General features: G+C 40.4%; 2 protein-coding genes and 1 long non-coding RNA gene across 15 annotated transcripts in view; 2 read left to right on the top strand and 1 right to left on the bottom strand.

Annotated features, from left to right (window-relative positions):
* LOC111853149 (uncharacterized) overlaps window positions 1-12,827 on the bottom strand; it is a 40,387-nt gene extending 27,560 nt beyond the window's left edge. For 2 of the 3 annotated variants that reach the window (XR_011992524.1, XR_011992523.1), the window contains exons 1-2: window positions 12,513-12,827; window positions 5,477-5,590 (exon numbers count right to left, since the gene is read on the bottom strand). This is a non-coding gene — a long non-coding RNA (uncharacterized lncRNA). Of the gene's footprint in view, window positions 1-3,322; window positions 5,348-5,476; window positions 5,591-12,512 lie in introns of those variants that run through there. The other variant, XR_002840398.2, reaches the window with a different exon arrangement.
* LOC111853106 (agrin-like) overlaps window positions 1-20,142 on the top strand; it is a 193,958-nt gene extending 173,816 nt beyond the window's left edge. For 6 of the 11 annotated variants that reach the window (XM_023829692.2, XM_023829766.2, XM_023829749.2 and 3 more), the window contains 14 exons: window positions 287-516; window positions 3,095-3,229; window positions 4,316-4,412; window positions 4,844-5,008; window positions 5,354-5,465; window positions 7,497-7,508; window positions 8,338-8,454; window positions 9,150-9,333; window positions 9,607-9,694; window positions 11,030-11,053; window positions 13,246-13,278; window positions 14,656-14,880; window positions 15,152-15,255; window positions 17,365-20,142. In XM_023829692.2, the coding sequence (XP_023685460.2) occupies window positions 287-516; window positions 3,095-3,229; window positions 4,316-4,412; window positions 4,844-5,008; window positions 5,354-5,465; window positions 7,497-7,508; window positions 8,338-8,454; window positions 9,150-9,333; window positions 9,607-9,694; window positions 11,030-11,053; window positions 13,246-13,278; window positions 14,656-14,880; window positions 15,152-15,255; window positions 17,365-17,522 (1,684 nt within the window). In that variant the 3' untranslated portion in view covers window positions 17,523-20,142. The remainder of the gene's footprint in view (window positions 1-286; window positions 517-3,094; window positions 3,230-4,315; window positions 4,413-4,843; window positions 5,009-5,353; window positions 5,466-7,496; window positions 7,509-8,337; window positions 8,455-9,149; window positions 9,334-9,606; window positions 9,695-11,029; window positions 11,054-13,245; window positions 13,279-14,655; window positions 14,881-15,151; window positions 15,256-17,364) is intronic. The other 5 variants (XM_023829739.2, XM_023829778.2, XM_023829710.2 and 2 more) reach the window with 4 other exon arrangements.
* A 1,648-nt stretch (window positions 20,143-21,790) lies between these two features.
* ptpn11b (protein tyrosine phosphatase non-receptor type 11b) overlaps window positions 21,791-25,314 on the top strand; it is a 33,431-nt gene continuing 29,907 nt past the window's right edge. Inside the window, exon 1 of the mRNA XM_023830100.2 lies at window positions 21,791-21,936. Coding sequence (XP_023685868.1) covers window positions 21,923-21,936 — 14 coding nt within the window. The 5' untranslated portion in view covers window positions 21,791-21,922. The remainder of the gene's footprint in view (window positions 21,937-25,314) is intronic.

Raw genomic sequence — 25,314 nt, forward strand, 5'->3', positions numbered from 1 at the left:
ATACAGTTTTGTATGTACCGTGCTCCATTTGTTAATGTGTATATTCATTAGATTAGAGCAGTGTTTCCCATTCCGGTCCTCCGTCCCGCAGACGGTCACGTTTTTGCTCCCTCCCAGCTCCCGGTAATGGCAGTCTGTGGATCCCCAAAGAAGGGGCTGGGAAACACTGGTTTAGATGCTTCCCGTCATTTTAATTTTTTGCACGATGCCATTCTTTTGTGGTTCAGTTGAGGGACGATATTTTATAAAATGACACAACATTTTTATCTGGTCACTCCCTCTTCAGCGTAAAGGAGAAGACGTCAGTCTCGTCCGGCCTGGTGGGCTGCCTGCGCATGCTGGACGTCAACAACATGGTGTACAACTTGCAGGAAAAGGCCGGCCATGTGCTGTATGGCTCCGGCGTGGGAGAGTGTGGCAGCAACCCTTGCCAACCCAACCCGTGCCGCAACGGGGCGCACTGCCAGTACAGGGAGGCGGAGTCTTTCCACTGCAAGTGCATTGATGGTTTCTCAGGTGAGACGGCCTTATTAAATACTACTAGTAACCCTTTTCTCCCTTTGAAGGATAATCGAAAAGCTACATTGTAAGACATGAAATGCAGGACTGGGTATTAGACTAATTGTACCACACCATTTTAATACTATGTAACACTGTCTGATGAGTTTTATTTTTGTAGTTTGTATAGTATGATAATATATGGACATTTAAGTAAATAACTCCTGCAGGCTTTTAAAGGCCATTTGGTTACCCGTAAGTGTAATTTCTCTGGGCTGTTGCCATTTGTAAAAGCTGGTTTTATGATTTGCAGAGAATTGGTGCAAATTCATCAACTGGAGTGTTACAGTAGCTTGGAGAGCCGGGTTACTGTAAATGCTGCATTGGTCACAGCCAGTGGTAGCAGACTGGCCAGATAAGATACCTGTGAAATGTCAATTACTCTTAGTCACTTAAGTATAGAGAGACTTTTTTTGACAAAACACTCAAGTGAGTGAAAACATATATAGTGGAATAACTGGGGCAATTTAGAAACCAAGTGTCAAAGTATCACCCATTAATTGTGGTACCACCGAAAGGAGAGAGAACTTGGTCACTAGCTGTCTACCCCAGTGAGCTAAAAAACATTTAATGCCTCTGAAATATTGGGCCGCTTCCCTTTGAAATATAATGAAGCTGAGCAGCACCATTTGAAGACTCTTCAGTCTGTTCTCCTTATTATCATAAAAGTCTTGCACCGTTGATGCCGAAGAAAGCGCATTTCTCTATTTTCTTCATTTTGCCTACAAATTAATATTCTTTTTCTTCTTTCACAACGGTAACTGGAGAACATTTTGCTTCATCATTTTGCTCTGGGGTCACAATGGGTTTTTTTTACAGGAAGATTAATTTCCCGTAGAACAATCTGAAATGGCCAAAGTCACTTTCTGTTGGGAGTATCCAGCCTTTGCTCGACATTCCTCCATTTCATCACCCTGTCATACTTTCATAACAATCTTATGAAAGCAGCACTTGGTGATTAAATACCACAGTTAACAAGACAATATTGGTAATGTCTTCCCTGCCGTTACACCTGCTTCCCATCGGCACGCACAGTGACTGTGCCCAACCAGACGACATCATTTTATTTAAAAAATAGGCTGTGTTAATGATTTTGCCCAACTATAGGCTAATGTAAGTGTTTGAGGTAGGCTAGGCTAGGCTGTGATGTTTGTTAGGTTAGGTGTACTGTATTAAAATGCATTTTCACCTTACGATATTATCGGAACGTAACCCCATGGTAACCTGTGGAGCGTCAGTACTTTCTCGGTTTATGCTTTGTACTTGCTTCTCCGGATCCCTGTACTTGGATTTCCACTCTTGAACATCACACCAGTAAGGTCATTGCTGTCACATTCTTCAAGCAGCGGACTAAATAGTGAACAAATTCCTTTTGGTTTTATTGTAATAATCACATGTTGTACAGTATGCAAGTACTAAGCTTGATACAACACATGAAAAAACAGACACCTGCATGAAATGCTGTCCATTCAGCCATGCCTAGTCAGTTCCTGCTCTACCCCCCTCGAGTACCAGACACATCTGTAACTCATCAGCCTGGTTAATTGGCATGGATTAAAGCACTTGGTTTACCAGTTAACTCCTTGTGAAGTACTGCGTATGAGAGTTGCATTGTACTGAATGTTTGTGTCATGATCTGGTTTCTGACTTGCTTTGTTGGTTTTCCGTCCTTTGTCTTGATTTGGATCTGGTTGTTGGAATTGTACTCCATGTGTCAGCTTGACTTTGTATCATGATTTGGATTCGATTGCCTAGTTTTTAACCCTCTGCTGTTTGTGGACTGTGATTTTAGGATTATCCTTGTGCTTCTCCCTGTCCAGTTTACTGGGCGTTTTACTCTCTCTTCACCTTCCGGAGGGAAATGAAAAATTCCACTTTTATTGAATTTCCAGATTGCATAAAACCTTCTTTCATTTTAGTGTCCCTTTTTCTGGGCTAATTTATGCAGACGCTGCAAATAAATTAATAAAATAGTAATCCAAGACAGGAAAAATAAAACACAAACTGCTTAGATTCTCAGAAGGAGAAAAAAAAACTTCAGTAAGTCAGAAGATTAGTTGGTCACACAGCGGTATTGTTCTTACAAAGTGGCCGATGGGTTTATCAAAGATCTCCAGGGGTTGGGTCTAGCAGCCAGAGATAGAGAGCTTTCAGAACCCAGTGGCTCTTCATTACTGCATTCGCTCTGCTTTTCAGCCACCTGGAGGAAAATCAAGTGGGCTTTTTGGTTATTCCTGGCACGAGTGAATTTTACTGCTAATTTTACTGCTATCTGTATTTTTTTTAATAACAACCTGGAATCATGGAATTGCTTTCAGATTCTTAATCTGGAGTTATAGCATTTTTTAATAGGAAATAACTTTAATTGCTAAATCCTTACCTAATTTCAACTGGGAAAAAGCCTTCCCTATGTCTCACATTGGTAATATTAATACTAGTTTTTGATTTATTTTAATAGTTATAAGGTGTGTGGTTTGTTTGCTCTGTTTTTTTTTCTGTTTTTATGTTTTTGCATTTTTAATATTTGTGTCCGTAGGTCCAACATGCGCTGATGCCCACAACCCATGTAAACCAAACAAGTGTCATCCTTCATCTCGGTGCGAGGTTCTGCCACAGGGCGGGTATAAATGTGAATGTCCAATGGGCCGTGAAGGACCACACTGTGAAACAGGTGAATCATATCTGAGTTAGCATGCTGCCCAGAGACACCAAACACCCCACAAAACACACCAGCTGGAAACAGTGCTCTTCAGCACTTTGACAGTTAACTTGGTTGAGCTATTTATTGAAAGACAAACAAACATTAAATAATTTCCGACGTGAAACCAGAAGAAAATTAACCACAGTAGTAGTAAGAAAGTAAACAAATAGAATAAAGGGTAAATTTTACCAAAGCAACAGAATCTGATGAAATTGTATTTGAACCATTGAAACTGAGATGAAATGTATGTTGGTGGAAAATCAATGAGATCAATACAAAGGGGTCACAATTTATAACTGTAAACTAGACAAGTAATAGGTTCGGACACAAGTTCAGACACAATGACACATGAGCAATGCCAATTCATTCCTAGAAAGATCAGGCCTTACTGCCCAACTTTCAATGGCAATGCCTTGATCTCAGGGGCGGATTAAGGTGCACAGAGGCCCCTAGGCTACAGTAGTCTGTGGGCCCCCCAACCCCGCCCCCCTCCGCGCCAATGGGGGCCCCCTTGCAGGCTGGCACACGTGGGGCCCCTAGGCTTAAGCCATATCTAGCCTGTGCGTTAATCCGCCCCTGCTTGATCCCCTAACCTGTGACAGAGGACACCTAAAGAACATATAACAACACTCATTGATTGTTGATTTGTGATAGCAGCATGGGTTCATAACATGATTTGCTCAATAGCATTTGTGTATACATACTAACTTCTCTAGGTTTTGTTTTGGTTTCTTCTGCTATACCTTTGCTTGTGACAGTTTTACACAAAAATCTTCTGAGGTAGAACAAAAAATAATTGGTTCAGAGATAACCAATCAATCGAATTGTAGAGGAGGCAACTGAAGGAGGCGGGAGCAGAACTTCTGACCTCTATAATCTGATTGGTTATCTCTCTGAACCAATAATTTCTTGTTCTGCCTTCGGAACATTTTTGTATAAGTAAAACTTCCATGAGCTATACCTTTAGCTATAATGGCTTTTGCTTTTAATTTTTGTCAGTTAAACAACCCATTATTCTTCTCTTATTACACATTTATCTTCTTCACTCCCCACTAGAATCCAAGACTGAGCAGAGTGACACCTTCATCCCCTTCTTCAGTGGGGACTCCTACCTAGAATATAGCGGACTACACACCTACGGAAGTGACCTATTGTGAGTTTTAAGGTCTATTTAAAATGTAGTTATTACGGTCCGTGTAGACAGGGATGTAACAGTGAAGATTAAGTAATAATTTTCTTTTGTGATTTGCATTCTTCCTTAGTTCTACAGGCTATAACATATAATTACATCATTTATGTTGCAAATCGTTTGTTTGGTAATTACTTTCCTTCCATTGACCTTTTTATTCCATTTTATAGACCTACTCAAATACCTATTTACGAAGTTCTGGACTCTAGGCTTCTTTCCATCCTAGTACCGTCAGCTGTGTGTTTCAACTGCTAACAAAATGAATGACAAGTAGTAGTGAAAATATCGACCGTGTCCTTGTGAATGAAAATCCTGCTTGTTTATATGAGCACAGCCCCTAGGAACTAGTTATGGCAAGTTTGGTAAGGATGTTGGTATCTCTGTGTCATTTTTAGCCATAAGGTCAGCATGACAGTGGTGTTTCTAGCCAACGACCCCGATGGCATGATATTCTACAATGGACAGAGGAGCGACAGCAAGGGAGACTTCATATCTTTGGCTTTAAAGGATGGAATCCTGGAGTTCCGATACGATCTGGGCAAGGGCCCCGCCATCATAAGGTACGGCGAGATGAACACAAAAGGCACCTGTAATGCTAAATGTTAATTAAAATAATACAGAATGATGTAATTGTCCAAAAAATGAGGAAGGATTCCAATCATGTAATTTGCTGAAGAGTGACCTAGTGATGAAGGTGCTGGATTGCCCTTCAGGGCTATCAGTGAAGTACAGCTATGAAGGGCTATATGGAAATTTGTTCTATTTACAAAATATTACTGATTGATTATAATTAAAATCACAGGTCCTCATTGTCCATTTACTATTATTTGTTTAAGAATAAATATGCACCATTCGAGAAGTTTCAGCCTGGTTTATGATTGCCTGTCCATTTTTGGTACCTGCAGGAGCAAGGAGAAGATTCAGATGAACGTGTGGAACACAGTGAACCTGGAGCGCGCCAACCGCAAGGGCGAGCTCACTGTCAACGGCAAGGATCGTGTCCGAGGGGAGGCGCCGGTAAGACTGACCTTTATGGACCAATGGGGTCTGTTATCCACACACACTGATGGGTCAGTCAGGTCTTCCTTATCTTCTTAGACAGATTGTAAAAGGATTTGCTCTGTTCTGTGGAGCTCACGGTACTATGGAGGAAACAAAAATAGTATTTTGCATGTTAACAAGGTTCTCTGACAGCCAAAGGTGTAAGATAGAAAACAGCACTTTGTCATTCAGGGATAGAAGGAAGGAACTGGATGCTTTAACTGGGGTGGAGCCAGAAGTTTTCTTTTGCTGGTGCTGTGGGGTTTCTTGACTTTTCAGTGATGGTGCTCTGAAATTTAGGGTTCCTAGGCTTACCGATTTTTGTCAGCTGGCTGGAGTGAGATTTTCAATTTGAGACCAGTCTGCACACACATTGACATGTATGTAACAGTGTTGTTACCTTGTAAATAGTCTGTAGGGTTTGCAAACTACCCCAAAGCTTTTGATGTAGCTAATTTTAAGTTTATAATGGAATATGGGTTTGCCGTAACACTTGAGAGAGCGTGAGAGCTGGCGACCCCGGGTGTCCCCTTAAGGTCATGGTCATCCCAGTTACATTTCTAAAGCAACATGGCCGACACACTTACACCAACATGCGAGCACAAACGCAGTGCTCACTCCAAGACAGTTACAGTGACATTCAGCATTAAACTGAAGGCAAGATATTAAATTATACATTCACACATTAATAATTAAACATTGTAAATAAACCAAAGGTATTTCCTGGGGGTGTTAAGGGGGTGCGATGGCTATCATAGGGCCAGCTACAGCACTCCTAAGCCCCTCCTTGGTCACCGTCCCTGAGTTTTAACAAAAGCTGCGAAGAGGAATCCAGCAGACAGCCGTTTTCATATCAGCACAGGCGAACAAGACTCAGAGTGACACAGAATGCGGATTCGGTTGTGAAAAGACGGTGAAAAAGTTGGTTGTCAAGGGTTGAGCGCATTTCGAGGGTTAAGAGAAATAAAACTGAGTCTCATTGCACTGGCTCTCGAACTTTTTGTCTGGAGACTCGCCATGATAAAATTTGATGAGCTGTGAGGGGGCTCCTACACTACAATTTGCGGAGCAGGGGTTAGGGTCCGCGGCAATAAATTTCACAGAGTAGGGGGGCAGGTGGTAAAAATTGCACATTCAGAAAATTGTCTCACGACCCCTCCCAATTATTTGGCGACCCCCCCTGGGGGTCGTGACCCACAATTTGAGAACCACGATTATATAGTAATTGAGAGTATCTGACAGGTGAATTGAATGTGGGGCGGGGGGGGGGGGGGGGGGTTATGACGTTAGTTCACTCCAGTAAATGTGTTTGCTACCACAAAGCTAATGACATTATCTCTTTAATAAGGTTACTTCTGTTTGTTTAAAATTTTAGCAAGAAAAGCTGCTTATCACACACACACATCTCTACCCTCTTCCATGTTCTCTCTTAGCTTAATGCCTCATTTCCAGCTTACAAAAATGCAGCTTTCATAACGCGATTGGAGCGAAGGCAGGGAAGTGACTCATCTGGGGTGACCTGAAAGCAGTGCAGCCATGTTCTGTCTGCTTAAAACCATAATTCTGCTTAAAAAGGCTAATTGAAGTGCTGCTGATCCTTGATGGACACATGCAGTTGGATGCTAAATCCCATTCAGTGAATTATTACAGTAACCAAGCAAATAAATAAACCTTTGACTTTTGCTGAAACATCAAGACAGTATAATAGTGTCTAATGTTAATAGCCTGAAGAGTTTGTGCCCTTCGACGGACTGACATTCTGTCCACATTCCCCTGCTCTGTGTCCAGTGCTTCCTGGTATAGCTTCAAGGCTAGAAAACAAACTGTGACCCTCAACTGCATAAGTGACTGTGGAAAATGGATGATTACTCTAAATACAACCAAACTGTAATCTTTCATAAAAGCTAGGGTGGTTTTTAAATTCCATATTTTATTTTATTCTTCCTAGTCTTAACTTTCCTTCCTTCCTTTTTTTTCTTTTCCCTCCTTTTGCAATCTGGACGTAAGAAATCCCGCAAGGTAAACGCTGTTGTCTGATTGGCTCACAGGCATTCCATCCGACTGTGTCATCATGATCCACTTCCTGTAGAGATTGATTTTAACAGATGCATGCCAGCGCAAAGCCATGATAAGCTTCTGTATTTTTTTATTTCCTGATAACAATCATCTCCATACCCAAGTATGTGTCTTAACTAGCAGTAACGCATCAGTGACAAAGTCTCCTGCAACCTGCATCACCATATTTAAACTTTACCCACACAGCAGCGTCTTGACTATTTGTTTTTCCTCAGTATCCTTTGTAAAGATATAAAACAATAGGAAATTATTCTGTTTGCTTGTCATAGATTGCCGTAACATTCCTTTGGGCAGGTACAGTCCTAAATAAAATGCAGTTTTAATAAGATGTATTTTCTAATGAGTTGAGGTTCTTTCAGAAGTGGTCCTGCTAAATTCAGGCCACTCTCACAAAGGTTGGAGATGACACTCAAATAAATGACACATCAAATAAATGGAAATAATCAGATTTCCATTATTCACATAAAATGCTCAGATACACTGTCAGAAAAAGATGGGGTCCGGCCCAGGTACAGTTTTGTTCCCTGAGGTACAAACAACATCAATGTACCCCAATGGGACAAAGATGTTCCTCAGAGTCCATTTGTGTACCTTAAATTAGCCTAAAAGGTACATTTACCTACAGCTAGGGTACAACTGGCAGCCCCTGGAGAGTACAGCCCCAATTACAAGTAGTTATACCATCAAAGGCACAAATCTGTCTTTTTTCTGACAGTGTATTCAGACATTTCCGTTCATGCCGATGGTCTGATGCTGTGAATAATCTCTCTAGTACCAGCATGCTGCCCTCAACCTGAAGGAGTCCTTCTTTGTGGGAGGGGTCCCAGACTTCAGCAAGCTGGCGAGAGTGGCCTCTCTAAGCACTGGCTTCAAGGGGGCCATTCAGAAGGTGGGTTACTGCCTCAAGGGCTGCACTGTCAGGAGATCCTCCGTCCCTGTCAGGAGATCCTCCGTCGCTGTCAGGAGATCCTCCGTCCCTGTCAGGAGGTCCTCCGTCACTGTCAGGAGATCCTCCGTCCCTGTCAGCAGATCCTCCGTCCCTGTCAGCAGATCCTCTGTCACTGTCAGGAGATCCTCCGTCCCTGTCAGGAGATCCTCCGTCACTGTCAGGAGATCCTCCGTCCCTGTCAGGAGGTCCTCCGTCACTGTCAGGAGGTCCTCCGTCACTGTCAGGAGGTCCTCCGTCACTGTCAGGAGATCCTCCGTCACTGTCAGGAGATCCTCCCTACCCACAGCCTGCAATTTAATTATCTGCCCATTCGGTGTGGTTAGAACGGCTATTACTTAAGGTCTCCTGCTGCTCATGTTACCCAAAGAGGGTTATGAGAAGCCACTCGCACTGGAAAGCATGTCTTTCTTGTTATGATACGATTCTCAACACATTTCTCAGTTATTTTCAGTGTTACGTTTAGTATCTGGGTAATTATTAAGCATAAAGGTGACTGTAATCTAAAATGTAATTGTTCAGATATAATTAGGAACAAACATACTTAAACAATAGTGTCTGAAATCAGAAGTGCATCTGTATCAGGTTTCTTCGACGATCACCGTAGCTGGCTGCTTGGCCGTGTTTGTTTTTTCCAGATCACCCTAATGGGCTCCCCCATCCTAATGCGAGCCAATGCACTCCGATCCCAGGATGTGTCCACGTTCTCCCAGCACGCATGCACTCAGGGCATCTGCCTCAACGGGGCCCTCTGCAGTCCACTGCTGGCCAATTACGAGTGCATCTGTCACCATGGTTTCTCTGGGAAGCACTGCCAAGACAGTAAGACCCCCATCTGTGCCCCAGCACACCGCTAACCTTCCTCTCATTCTCTTTAAATTGTATTATGTACCTATTTTGGCCAGAATATAATTTACTCAGCCGTATTCTGTGCCTTTGAACAAACACTTCGTATTTGATTAATGTCTAGCAAAACAATATGGAAAATAACAGAATAGTCTGATTTCATTCAGTAAGACAGTTATTTTAAACAAGAGGACAATTTTAAGAGTTTGTTGCATTGCTAATGTGTCTCTTCTCCCTTCGTACCAACAGTAATAATTGAGAAATCTGCTGGGGACTCCGATTCTGTCGCCTTTGATGGCCAGACGTTCATCGAGTACCACAACGCCATCACCAAGAGGTAGTGTGCTTAGGGGGTTGGACTGGGCTGGAATTTATCTCTCCTAATTCTCTACAGGGCTGAGGAAGCTGTTTTGTTTAAAGTTCTTTATTTGCATTGGGAAACTCATGATGAGCAAGCTGATCGATTGCCAGTTTGGTATTTTTATCTTAGTAAAAGCGTGACTCTGCTGCACTCTCTGTCATGGACATCACGCATATTTTATTCCAGAAAAGTATTTATACTCAGTAGCGAATTTGAGGACAACTGCTTGTTAACCCGAATAGCCAGCCCCTCGAAATAGCGAATCTTTTGGCTGCGACTCCATTTGGCTGCAGTAGATGCAGCACATGGACTGGAGAGGTTCATTTACTATTCAGCTAAGCATTAGAATGGATAAGTAGCTTGATGTAAGTCATTCTGAATGTGGTGTGATTGTTGGTGCCTGTTGTGGTGCTTCCCGAATCCCGGAAACAGCCGTCCTCCTGCTACTTTTCTGCACTAGTGTCTAGAATTTGTAGAAATTTGCAGAGCATCCAGCCAATGACGTTTCTGTGGCCAAAAACACCCTGATAATGACAGGTCAGAGGTCTGAGGAGAACGGCCAGACTCATTAAAGCGGGGAGGCCATGAGTGAAAATAATATTTCAGTACAACAATGGCGTGCCGAACGCCTCACTTGAAATGGTTCTGGAGGAAGAATTGGGCCATACTCGGCAGATGTTAAGTGTATCTAATGAAGTCACAACTGGTTGTAAATTATCTGTTGTAGAGTTTTTGTAATTGTTTTGTTTGTGACATGTATAGAGTTTGGTATAACGGTACAAATCTTAGGTTAATCTGATAAGTTTGGATTTGGAATTTTGGTCAAATTTTGACTGTTACAATCAGGAGATGAATGCTAGCAGCTAATATTATTTTTTGCCTTACTTTTAAGGTCATCAGTCTATACGTTTACATAAAAACCCTATTACCAACACTGCCCATTCTCCCAAATGGTCAGGTCTTGTGTATGTTCCTTGTCTCCTACTCAAAAGGCTGCAGAACTGTAAAACCTCCTAATTACATAACACTGTTATTTCAACTGTTTTTAGCTATTATCAACTTTTGTGTGTGTTGCAGTTTGAATGGTGATTGTTGTACAGTATATGGGTAACGGATAGATTGATCTTCATAATCCCTTTCAATCCCACTCCTGTCTGTGTCTTGTGGCTACATACACTAGCCACATACTGGCTGTTTTTAATGTCTGTCTGTGTTTGAAAGCTGTTGGTCTGTTTGTCTCTCTTCTGTTTGTTGGTCTTCTGTCTGGCTGCCTTATATCCTTGTCACTGTTGTGTCTTTTCTGCCTTCAAGCCAACTGAATAATGAAATCCCAGAGTAAGTAGAGAGACTGAGATATTCTGGGACTTCTTCATAGACTTTATATAAACTAACCTGTATTATGACTTTTTTTTTTCTAACATCCAATTTCATGAATGCTTCTCATTGTGTAAGTCCAGCAGAAAAACATTAAACACACACAGAATTCTTACTCATCATAACACTCATGATTCCAGCAAAACATCATAAGTTTCTTCATACTTCAGTACATACCAGCTAAATTAATTTAAATTTAATTTCATTTAATTCAATTAGTTTAATTTAATATTCCTGAGTTATATGAAGGCAGGAGTCCATGCATGACAAATGCATGTTCTAGAGCATCTGCCAGATGCCCCTGTGCTCTACTGTCTTGATCATTATGAATGTGAATGTGATCCCAGGTCTGGATCCATCCCAGCCGCCGTTGCAAGGCATTTCCCCCATGATTCTGTTGATTTTAAAGTCATGACGAGAATGATTTGCTTTCAGAAGCTTCCATCTACTGTATGATACTAGCAGTGAATTATATTTGTGAGCCAGTGCTAGAACAGAAATGAGAGATTCCGTGTAATTAGTAAGCTATCGCTTGGTGTTGATTATCAGCAAATTTCGCACGTGGTTCCAGGAATAACTGAAGTGATTTTAAATGTGTCTTTCAAAAATAACAACCCAGACTGAATCAAAGATCAAAGGAAAATTCCGTGTACCAGCCATTTATCATGAACCGGCTTGCAGGGGGCTATCCAATGTAGCACAGGATGTGGGGGCACCACTGGGATGTGATTCCAGTCCATTGATGGGGACAGACATGCATACTGTACAGGCAAATGTGAAAATTGCAGGTAGTCTAACAACAATTTTAGCCTCCCCCCCCCCCCCCCCACTCTTTCAAAAGATGCCTAGAGATCGTTTATCACCTCAGAGAGTCAGGACACCAGCGTTACTTCTCATCCGAAGAACAGCACGATTTTTACAGATAATGAAAACATGTTAATTCATTTATTATTATCCATTATGCTGGTAGACATTCAGGGTGGTACGTTTCTTGGTCAAGAATATAATATCTGTGCATCTCTACATACTTCCATGCTTGGACGCTTACATCTGGCCCCAAAGAGCAGGATAAAAAATCCACCGTCCAGTAAAGAGGATCATTAAGGTTTTCCAAATAATGAAATGAGACAGTACTGCTGAGCAGGGATTCATTTTCGTAAAATAAGGGAAAAATGGAAAAAACATTTTGCGTAGAAATAATGAGGTTCTAATAATCAGCTAGTCCATTAGCTGGCTCACTGTGCACAGAATCTTCATGTTTATCACATAAATATCAGACAACATAAACAGTTGCATAAAAAGTTGTTCAGTAATATAAATATGTTCAGTATGGAATAAAACTTGAGGAATCTGCGCAATGAACTGTGGATTTTCACCATGTACAATAAGATAACAGCCATCAACTCATCTGATCACTGACCTGCTCTGTTTTCATGGGCTGTTCCGATGGTGTTTGTTATGGTCCAACGGTGACACTGAACACTTGTATTTTGCATGCGTCAAGTAGGAACCTAGTCCTCATGATGAATTGATTTGAGTAGCTCTCTTGTCAGGTTCTTACAGTGTTTTGTAATGTATATCTCTTGCTTCAGTGGTAACTGGCACTTGTCACTGGTCTCTCAGTGGAACCTCTGCCTAGTTGCATTTATATCTAAACTGGGTAATTGACAGATGTAAGCTTGTAACGCAATACCTGCCTTGTTTGTTTGTTACTTTGGACAAAACATCTGCTAAATGAATAACTGTGAATGTAACATGCGGTTATAGGCAGGGTTTTCAAGTGTGTCTTAAATGTAAAAAAGGAGCATAATAAATATATAAATAGCTTGGTGTGCATTTGCGATTCATGTTCACCATTTGCAGATGTTAAGTGTTTATATGGCAGATAGGCTGCAGGAGAAATCGCTTAGGTTCAGTATAGGGTTACTCTAGGTAGTAATGGATCAGGTTTAAGGAAGATGACAGTGAGATTAGGTATAGTGTGGAGAATATCGTATTCAGACCTCAACGGCTCCCCCTCTGGTGAGCCGGTGGCGCTGCAGTGTTTTGTGCAATGTCGCCCAGCCCCATAGGGAGGGAGTAATGTAGGGAATGTGGCTCGTTTTCCTGGCTTTTCTGCTTATCCCTTCATTTTCTCCCCTTTGCTCCGTAAGTCCTGAGTTTCTGGAGAACCCATCAGATGAAAGGTGAGTCCTACGCCTCATCTTCTGCAGGCAAATCCCACTTCTCCCATCACAGCACAGAACGCCATTGCAGAGCTCAGATGATGGCAGGCAGCTCTAAGCTTGATGCAACAGAGCTTTTTCAGCCCAATATAATAATTGCTCTTCCAAGGGTAGCATTTGCAGAACCTGTGGCATCATTCTTTTCTTCGGTTGGGTTGTAATGGCCTGGACATATGCAATGAAATAAACAGAGTAATAGAATGAATTACAGCCTCTATGAGTTATTTATGTGGGTGGAAGTCTATGCAGAAAAATTGGACTACTGAGCCCCATAAAACTATGTCTGATGGCTCAAGTGATTCAAAACTGTTAAAACATATATCTGGCTCAAAAAATGATACCCTTTCTGTGAGTATCACTGAACCTGCCCCTTATCTTTCCTTTTAAGCCTACCTCAGTGTTTTCCCTTTTGTACTATAGTATATCAGCCAATCTCTGCTAATATACTGGGCGTATTGCCCCAGTGCAGAGGTATATTTTGCTGTGATGGGAAGGTCATCACTGTCCCACATGTGTGTTTGTTGTGTCCATGTAATACTTGCTCATATAATCTTTCTGACTGCTATACCCATTACAGAATATTATATTTTAGTGCAGTATAAATAGGAGAGTGCTGTGGATTGGTAGAGGGCAGAGTAACGGTCCGACTTGTACCTGCTTTGCTTGTGCTCTCACTGCAGCTCCCACAGTCACTGTGTCCCCTCCGGTCTTCTTTTACTCATCTGCACTCCTGTGTCATGTGCTTGTGACTTCACTCTGGCTTTCCATATGTCTTCAGGCTTTCCGGAATAGATTTAATGAAAAGACACACTCGGTTCTATAGGATATTCACACGTGGCAGAAGTTCACCGCCATTAAGAAGAGAGAAAGCTGTTCCTGTTTGTTGTGTATCAAAGATATATTTATGAACCAGTTTTCACAACGTTGTATTTTTTGCTGCCTTCCATGTCAGACAAAGACACACTGTGCTGCTCCCATATTTAACTTAATTAACAATGACCATGGCAACAAGCTCCCTCTGGGGATTGACCAGGATTAGTAAAAGCATCACAATGTGCAAGCAGAGCTTCATGAATCCTTCCATCAGACATCGTGTGGGCAAGCTTGCTAACTCCTCCATCCTCATGACCAAGATGTTATACAAATGGAAGCCTGTTGTTACAAAAGGACCCTGTCACCAAGCCGCTGTTCCACACACTGCAAAAGCAGTTGTTCTCCTCATTGATAAGTAGATCAGTGTATAAAGCCTCATTTTCATAAACCTGACACTGTAGATGTTACATGTTTTGTTACCTGGGGTCACTGTGCTCACTGTGCATCTCCCCCTGGTGGCTCCAGCGAAAAGGGTCTCCTGGTGAACAGGTTTGAGCTGAGCATCAAGACCGAAGCCACGCAAGGCCTGATCCTGTGGAGTGGCAAGGGAGTCGAGCGCGCAGACTACATCGCCCTGGCCGTGGTGGATGGGTGCATCCAGATGACCTACGACCTGGGCTCCAAGCCAGTTGTGTTGCAGTCTTCCGTGCCTGTTAACACCAACCGCTGGGTTCACATCAAGGCCAGTCGGTGAGGGAGAGAGCGGCCGCAGTGGTTGAAGCCAGCTAGTTTCATTTTCACTGCAATTTCATGTACATGGCTTAAAAACACCCATAAACATATATTGACTGTCAAGAATATCGACAAGGCATGACATACAATCTTTCCAAATGTCTGAATAAAAAATCAGCTGAGTAATATAATTATTTCAGTATCCTGTGTATTTAGATAAGCAACGCGGTGCTTCTCTTTTATACTCCTCCTTCCTGTCTCTTTGTAACTGTTCACCTCTTCATCACAGGGCCCTAAGGGACGGCTCGTTGCAGGTCGGCAATGAAGCAGCTATCACAGGCTCTTCACCTCTGGCGGCTACCCAGCTGGACACAGACGGAGCTCTCTGGCTGGGTATGTCGCTGCTTCAAGGCCTTTAATCCGTCATAATGGTCCACTCCTTCTCTGGGAGGTCATGTGACCTCTATTGTCAGTGACCTCTCATTGGAGAGTGTTTAGTAAGGTCAAACTGTAGAGAATTTAACTGGAATAATGGGAACAGCAGGGTTTTTTAGTAAAATAATGCAATTTTTGGCATTTTTTGGGTAATCTTGTGGTCCCACACACAGGCATGTACCCTTTGTGGGTCATTGTGTGTTTATTCTTGGAAAATAAACCATGAGGCTGCTCCGGCCTATAAAACACATGCTGTGGTGTGACTGCAGTAAGTATGAACTGGCCTTAAGGTTTTAAGTCAGTCCTGCCATCAGCCATATCCTATTGGCCGACGGTGAGGAAGCCTTGGTTACGGCTGCCCCCCCCCCTCCATCCCCTGCGGGTACACGCCAGTTTCCTGAGGGCACATGGCGTCTATTTTTTTGTTTTCCTTTTCCGATGGAAATAATCTGTTCTTGCTTTGGTACAATGATACATATTGGCTCCGCTCAGAAAAACGGCAGTAATATACGTATAAATTTGTATTGTTTGGATGTGAAAATGTAACAGCAAAGATCATTTCATACTTTTTGTTGTGATATGATATTGTAGGTGTTCGAAAGCCCGCAGCTGCAAATTTGCAGGCATAATCAATCTACCTGTGATGCATATTTTTGAAATCACAAAAGACTGGCACCAAATTGTAGCATAAAAGTATGAGAAACAAATTTGCGGCACTAATGACTGCTGTCATTTGGTTGCGGTGGTTTTTATAGCCGTTATTTGTTCCATTTACACACTTATTGAAAAACTTGCCGGGAAAGAAAAGCTTGCGAAACATTCCCATGCGTGCCAGTAAACATGCTTACCTCATTCTCTGAAGGGATTTTAGAGGTGAAAGCAAAGCCACACCTTCAAAGGCAGGATCAAGTTCATATATAACTAAAAGATATTGCTTTAACGCCGAAACCACTGAAGCGTGGCAAGTTCTTTACAACTATGCGTGAAATTAAAGGATTTGGCTGATTATTAAGCTGATGTTTATGCAAATTGCTAATTAGAAACAGCAGTAATAATACCGTCATAATACCTTTTTAATGTATTGTTTTTAATACCAAGTCAGTGATGATTGTGTTCATCTATCAGCACAGTCATAGTTCTCCATCATCTTACGTAACAGTTTTCTCTGTTGTTCGACTTCATTCTGCTCTGAATCTGCATGTTTGTATGTCACCTAATGGGTGGTCACTGATAAGGTTCGTTACAATGTTTATATGGAGGGTAGGTCACCCCCATTTCAGACCACTGCACTCTCATCAGCTGATAGTGTACTGGCTGGTTATATGTCTGCCTTTTTTTTGTCGTTTTTTCATGAATTCTTCACATCTCCTCCAAATAACTGCTCTCTCAGCAGTACAGGGGGAAGAGTGCCCTCTGTTGGCTGATCAATGAAATACACAGCACTTTTATTTCACCCAGGTCCAACTTTACTGAGCTTCAGGAACTGTGACATGACTGGACTGATGAAAAATCCATCCATCCATTTTTTGTAACTGCTTGTCCTATTCAGGGTTGTGGGAAGGTCTGAAGCCTATGCTGGAGGCTATGGGCCGAGAGGCAGAGAACAACCCAGGATGGGGTGCCAACCCATCGCAGGGCACAATCACACACCAGTCACTCACACATGCACACCTATGGGCAATTTGGAAACTTCAGTTAACCTCAGCATGTTCTTGGATTGTGGTGGGGGGGGGGGCGTTACCCAGAGGAAACCCCACCACAACATGGGGAAAATATGCAAACCCAACACACATAAAGCTATGGCAGAGATTCAAACCATTGTCCCAGATCACCATACTGGGCAGTGCTAGCCACTGCACGATCCTGCCACACATATCCATCCATCCATCCATCCATTTATTCATTGTTTGTTTGATGAATTAATTATTTAATTCTGTTCCATTTGTTTTCTGTAACCTTTTGTCTGATTCAGGGTCTGATGAAGAGTCATGAATCTCAATTTCGAAAATGTGCATTGTGTTGTTTTCCTTGATTAAAAACGCCTCTCTCCGTGTTGTGCATACGCAGGTGGCTTGGAGGAGCTGGCCGTCGCACGCCGCCTGACCAAGGCCTACAGCACCGGGTTTGTAGGCTGCATGAAAGACGTGAGTGTGGATGGTGTGGACCTGCACCTGGTGGAAGACGCCTTAAACAATCCCAAAATCACACACTGCTCCGCCAAATAGCCCGGCTCTGCCTCTCCATGCACATCAACTGCTGTAATTATTTTTCTATTTGTGTGTATCTTTCATTGTCTTTTTATATTAAAAAAACATTATTTTAAAAATTTTGTTTCATACTGTTTTTCGTTCTTTTTTTTTGTTTTTATTTCTCTTTACTTGTATGATTTGTTTCCAAATTTTACTGGTGAACATTGTGTCAAAAAAAGTTATTATTTTTATTGAAAGAGAAAAAAAACTAGTCTTGCTCATTACTTGAACACTGGTGCTGGTGTCTTTTCTGTTGTGTTCTGCTGGTGTCATAATAATTCTGTTTTTTTCAGTCAAATGCCAGGATATTCTTCAGTGAATAGCTATTGTAAAAGGTTTTGCAGAGAAACTGATCAATAATTTCAATTAATTAACTAAGAAGAAGAATGTTTTATGTTCATATGTCTAATGCATATATGTTTTTTTCTTTTTTACTTTCTAAGGAAAGTACTGGTAATAGTGGCCTTCAAGTGAGTTTTTACTGGTGTTACAATTGCAGTCTTGCAAAGTTACCACATTCCCTCATAATCTGGGAATTTGGGATTATTTATATTTTAAATGACAAAATGGCAAGCATTCCATAATAAACATTTTATTCAATCCACATTTTAACAATGAAAAGCTTTGTAATATAAAGAACAAATCAGACTTATAAACTTTAAAGTATGTTTGAAGTACACCAGCTGATGTTAAAGTATCTGGGTTGCCTTTCTCCTGTTCAGATGGAAAATAAGAGGTGCAAGCATATTGCTTTTTGATTGAATCAACCCTTTAATTTTACACTTCAGCGTTAAGTCAGAATATTTGCAGATTAAATAGTGAAACATTCTCAACAGACAACTGAAACTGTGAATATATCATCGATGCTATTGATTCATTAAGTTATAGTCTCACAGTTGTTATATGTTATGGAAAAAAGTCATGCTATTAACAGAATGTAACTTTTCTTGCGGACATCTTGTTTTGGTTGTTTTTCTGTCTTCAGATGTATAAATATCCCAGGAGCCTTTGCAACAGAGATGTTTTTTCATGCAAATGGAGAAAAAAAAAACATGCATGCAACTTCTAATGGCGCTGCGAAACGAACACATTTGTGACATTTTTTTTTTCCGTTCATTTCGTATTTCTTTATGTAAGGTTCAGTTGGGGCTCTACCATTGTACCACCAGGTGGGACTGTAGCATAGGCTGGAGCCAAGTTTAAAAAAAAGAAAAACACACCAAAAACTTTGGTGACTGACTATGAAGGTGGAAGTAAAAACAGGAGTTATTGGCATATGAGATGAACAATTAAGTGTATTCAAAAAGTATTTGTAAATTAAACCAATAAAAACATTTCAAATAGAAACAATAATTATATAAATGACAAATACTAAAATAGTATAAACAAGATTTTGTATGATTTTTGTCAGACTCAGTATTTAAAAATCAACAAAAGTTAAAAATGCTGCTGGTTATTAATTGGAGAAGATTGTTGATTTATTAGTTCTGCTTGTTATATCTGTGTGTTGTGACTTTAAGCTGGAAAACATTGTTAATTCTTTGACTAAAGCTCACATTTCTCTCTAAAGTACAATAGCAGAATTTTCTGGATATGGCAATTGTGCATAATCAATGTGTAGACAGAACCTGGACCAAAAAAAAGGTCATTGATTTTTTTTTTTTTTTTTAAATAAAGCCAATTCTTGACATCAGGAAAGAACCGCACCTCTCTGTCTAAGGAACCTGCTGAACTCGTCATGTATTTCCGGAAGACAATGACCACATATCACAGAATGTTACATGATTAATTTGACCATCTGTATCTAAATGAGTGAAAATCGGAATCTGAAGGGCCACCAAATAAATAGTCACATGACTTACTGGAAAAATATGGTTGTTTTCAGGTTGTTATTTTTTCCTCTGTGAAGGTTTTAACATTTATTGTTAGACATTAGACAAATGTGCTGGTGATTTCCTCTTGAAGAGGACGTATAAAGAATTATGTACAGCCCTGCATTTGAATTATTAAAAAAAAAGAAAATGAAAAAAAAAGCATTTATAACTGAAATTATGTGTGTGTGCCCGTGCATTGTGCCCTGAATCTTAAATAATATTCCTGTATTTAGGGGAAGCCATGAGAATGCCTTGGACATTCTTTTTATGCATGTATACTCTGAGTGTCGGTTTAGTCATTGTAGTTGTGAACAGGAATCTTACCTGGATACCAGCTTTAATAAGCGGTTATTTCCACTACCTACAAAGAAATTGTTTAGGTAAATATCACTAATGAAGAACACCAAAAAACATGATTTAATTATAGTGTTTTTTTTCTTATTACTGTTATTGTAAATTCATCTGAATTCCTGGAAAGAAACACCAATATCTGAATAGAAAAGGTTTTAAAAATGCTAATATCAGCTAATATCTGACTTGAAGACACAAACTGGTCTATACTGTGTATGTATGTGTGTATGGATTATGTTTATATTACATTGTGGGGACCAAATGTTCCCCACAATGTGATGAAAACCTGTTGTTGTGACGTTGTGGGGACCATTTTCAGGTCCCCACCAATATCTGTGAATGCAATCAAAAAAGTAAAAATGCCAAAAGTCTCCTATTTTGTTTGGTTACTTATGATTAAGGTTATGGCTGGGTAGGGGTTAAGGAAGTCATGCTGGGATTAGAGTTTTCCCCATAGAAATGAATGGAGAGTCCCCACAAAGATATAATTACAAACCTGTGTGTGTGTGTGTGTGTACATATACCTAAGCTTGAAAGACATTGTAGGTACTGCATGTTCTCTGAATTTTCAATACACCCATATGTGTTTAAATCACACATATGGGTGTATTGAAAATAATGAATCAGCGTTTCTGATTCACATCTTTATGATTTGCGATACGAAACAATATACCTACGGGATGGTGGCAGACAAACGACATGGTGATGCTTAGATCATTGCTCATATTTGTCTTATGTTCCCACCTCCGTTAAACACATTAAGGGCCATCAGCTGCAGGCTTTCCTTTTCATTCTGACCCTGGATGTCCTCTCTCTCAGAAATTCATTAAAATGAATATACAATTATTGGACAGTCAGGCAGAATCACTAATAAAGAGAACTGATATATGATGGTTGGAAAAGCTGAAATATTGTCTCACAACCATGTATTGGATGCGTGGTTGGTTAATGGATGGATGGATTGATGGATGGATGGATATTAGATAAGAAAGGGTGGTATTTTTGTTGTCCAGCTGCATAACAAACATTACATTCCAGCACAATAGTCCTCACAGATTAATCAGACAGACACAGATAGATAGATAGATAGATAGATAGATAGATAGATAGATAGATAGATGATAGATAGATAGATAGATAGATAGATAGATAGATAGATTAGATAGATAGATAGATAGGGGGGGGAGAGAGAGTCATTCTTATCTCTGTGATCCCCAGTCACTGATGAATACCAGTCCATTTATGTCATAATCCAAAAGAACCATCTTTCCACTTTTCCACTGCACTTAATTCCCTGCTGGGATCCATCCCTACAAGAAAACCAGCTCACTCACATCTAAGATACATTCGAAATCTAACCAAAGCCACAATCTGTCTCAATGATCAGCATGTTATTTCATAATAGTTTTCCCACAACATCAAACACGACATGGATAAATTTTAAGTCTGGTACTTATTACTCACTCTGCCTTTTATGGGGTTTGATCTTTAGTCACTAATATTTTCCCATGCTGATAGCGTTTGCTCCTATCTTGTCACCTCCACCTATTTTCCATCCTGCTCTCAGTTGTGGCAGCTAAATATTTTTGCGATTATTCGAGTCATATTGGCCCCTATGAAAAAGTGGCAATGGGCCGGTCCTTTTTAGAAACCTACACAGTAATACGGAATTGACTTCATAGTTGTTTAATCCACCTTTTGAAAGTTCAGAGCTCTAATTTGACCCTAGCCTTTAAAAAAATATTTTCTGTCAGTGGTCGTTGAAATGGAATCATATTCGTCTTAATCGCCGTATTCTTTGTCGACACTTACAAACATACAAGTTTCTATAGTAAATGAAATGATGTCATTGTAAACGTTGTTCATCTGTAGAAAAGGGAGCCTGGTTATCACAATAAAGCCCAAAATGTAGGAACATTGTTAAATCCATCGTTTGAATTAAGGGTTTAAAAATATAAGGAGATAGCTATTATGTGTCCTGTGCTTGGTTCAGTAGGCGGAGCCGGCGATCGCTTTCACTTCTACATTGTTTAACGCAGAGAGACAAGGGACGACAACTGGGAGTGACTTTTATTTCTCCCTATTCTCTTTGCACACGTATCTCTTGTTTGTTTTTCATTGTAGAGAGATCGGTGATTTTCAGGCACTGCGATGACGTCTCGCAGGTAAGTCCGTTTTATGACAGCGGACATTGCGGCGCACTCGGGGCGCCTTTCTCCGCGCTTCCCAGAAGCGCTCCAGCCCGCAGCCGCTCCGCGCCTCGCCGCTCGCCCTTATTTCACTGCATCGGACCACTTTTCGGTTACTGGGTAGCATTACTCTCACTGTCGTAGTTTTCTATGTGATCACTCTCTTCTCCGCAGACATGATATAGGTTTTGGCCAGACGTGATATCAGTACGAGTTATCGCGCTACTAATCTGATGTCATGTTAGTTGTGTAACTACTGGAGTTATCGGATATATTTTATGTAAACGTCAATTTTTACTGCTTATTGTTATTATTATTATTAACGGTTAATTTATATTTGATCTAGTCCTGCTGAAGAGTAATACTTTCAGTGATATATGAATGATCTAGTAACAGTGTCGTCGCCTGTCAGCAATTAGTTGTTTAATTGTTATTATAGGTTGCTGATATTGTCGATTATCAGCAAGTTGGAACACTCCAAGCTATTGATGTTCTAAGTGTCTGTGCATTGAAAACAAGTACTTAACTTTCTTTACACCTGCAATGTTAACCAAAATACGTTTCAGGTTAATTAAAATCCATATTTATTTTTGATGTTGACGGACAAGCTATCAAAATTATACTGCTGAATGGTAGATACTATTAATAAACTATAGAAAGCGCGACAAAAATTGTGGATGTAAGAAATGAATTCTTTCTCTTAAGATACAATGTCATCTGAGATGTGAGTCCTGTCCTCCACAAACTAAGTAGTCTCAGTCAATTCTTGAAATCTTGATCGCTTTGTATGTAGCTGTATGTTACCAGTTGCGTTTTTTTTCCTCTTGATTGAACAGACTGCACTTTCTTTTATTATCATACAGATTAGCTGAATAGACACAAAAAGTAACGCTTTTGTGCAAACTTTTAAAGTGCATCTGTTACTTTGCCTGGATGTAGTTCAGGTTCATCAAGCAAGGTTTCAACTGGGACTTGAACTGTCTTCCTTCTGGGGAGAAGTCCACAATACCTAAAGTTCATGTTTGGTAGATATCCTGGCAATTAGTAATTACTTTTAAAATGAGTTTAAAATGCACCTGCGTGTGTTCTCTGTCATCTTATATCATATAACATGGAAAGGTATAGCTTAATTACCTGCACATGGGTCTGATTTACTCAAGTGCTTATATTGCAAAATGTTTTGTCACTAAGAAGTGCAAACACAAGTAATATGCTGTGTTTGTTTACAGCACTTTCTGTAAGTAGTGTCCCCGTGTTTAAGTGGCGCAAAACAGACACTTTAAACTATAGTTAATAGTAGAATTAAAATTTAAGTCACAATTTAAAGGTGATTGTGTACATTGATTATTCAGTGTAATGATGGTATTCAATCCGGAATTCATTAATGAGTTTTCAGCCTGTGCTCTCATGCTTTTGTGTAAATACTGTAGCTTATTATCTGACTCATATGGTTAAACTTGTTGAAATCATACATATTTTCAAAGGTCTTTTTAGATGATTTGTCTTCTCTTGTCAATATTCTTATTAAAGGAACAGCAAAGGGATGATAAAAACATTTAAAGCCTTCAGTTACCCTTTTGCAGTCATGCATGAGTGTAGTACAACGCAAACTATGTTTTATTTTAAAAATGTATGCCATTATATATAAAATTACAATGCACATATTTGGTTTATTGAGGTTTAGACATAGCTAGCATATCAGTCTTATTTGTATAACGACTTTATGTTTTATATCTTTACATGGTCAAAAGTAGAGCAAGATTGCTGGCCATCTGTGGGTGAAGAATGTTTAAGGACAAAAATCTGTCCTGAGGAATTTAGAACAGAAAACAGAAATAAACCATCAACAACTATGCGATCTGCAAAGTTTTACATATGAAAGTGAAACTGTGTCATATTTGTATGCAGTTCCAGTAATATATTAAATTGCATTTTAGAACATGTGTCATTATTATACATGCCAATGTCGTTTCACTTTGTTTTTTCCCATCTCACATACAACCTTGCACAAGGCCATACAGACCATTCAGTTATACCACAAACCAAATATAACAGGAAATCCCTGATGATGCTGTTGTGGCTAGTTCTGGTAGACTTTCTGTTTTTGCTGACATTACAGGAATAGGAAGCATTAGCCATACTACCTTGGTGACTAATTACAGATAATAGCGGAGATAGAATTTGTGAAGGGTATTTGGCTTTGAAGCTCTTTAATAAAGTAGGAAAAAGTAAAGTTCATGGGCAATTGTTGAAGTCACTAAAGTGACAGACAGGCAGGAAGGAGACAGCCCAGGTGATGAAAGCATGCGACAGCATATCCTGCCTTTCCAGGAATATCAGGACATAAGTACAGAACTTCTGCTAACTGGAGTTCCGTTCTTCATTGGTAGTTCTGTTTAAGCTACTCGCTGGTGTTTCCTGGGCCTTTTTCAGTATCATAGTGAAGTTCAGTCCTAAAAGTGCTCCTTCGGACGAAGGCTTGCGGTCAGCCCTGTTTTTGAGTCCTCTTTGTTCATCCTGCTTATCTGGACTTCCCCTTCAACAATGCAGTAGGAAGCAGACTGGCTACCAAGTCACTGAAGGTCTGAGGAAATGAGTGTTTTTCTCCTGTTTGAAGCAAATGAATGCCGCATTAACACATTCAGTCATCGTCCGTCCTAATTTGGCCGGAAAATTTGGGTAGTCCCCTGCTGAATTTAAATGGAAAATATACACATTTTTCCCAAATAATTCATTTTAACAGGGGAAGTAGCTTTTTACAGCTATTTGAATATTTAGTGGTGCATTTTATGTATTTTATCTAAAAATGCATTATTAAAAATAAATAGAACCATTACTCTGCCCACCCAACTGAGCGGGATTCCTGGAGCCTGTTCCAGGCCGGGGCCAGAGTGTGTCCTGTTCCACAGAAATCTCTTCCATTTCCAAAAAATACATTTATCTTTCTTATCCAAAAAAAAAAAGAGTGCATTGTGCTACACAAAAATCTGTAAAGTTCAAATCTGGCCTTAAATTTTTCTTCTGTAACAATATTGAGCAAAATAAATACAGTCTGACTGTCTGCACATACAGGATCACATGTGAATGCTTTTACGTTTAAAAATACACAGTGTATGTCCATGCAGACACACGCCTGTGTCCTCAGGGTAGCGTGTGCATGCACCAGCTGCAGACGACCTCTGCCAGGTGGTCCTCCTGCGTGTTTTTTGAGGTGAATCGGCTGCCCAATCATAGACTGTGTGCCGTGTAAACAAAGCTCACGGCTCAAAATAGGCCAGAGGCACATTGTACCTGGGCCGTACAGAGCTGGCGCTCGCAGACATTTGCGGCTTCATCTGCTTGTAGACTGTGTGC

Source organism: Paramormyrops kingsleyae, chromosome 8, assembly GCF_048594095.1.
Source record: "Paramormyrops kingsleyae isolate MSU_618 chromosome 8, PKINGS_0.4, whole genome shotgun sequence".
NCBI lineage: Eukaryota > Metazoa > Chordata > Actinopteri > Osteoglossiformes > Mormyridae > Paramormyrops > Paramormyrops kingsleyae.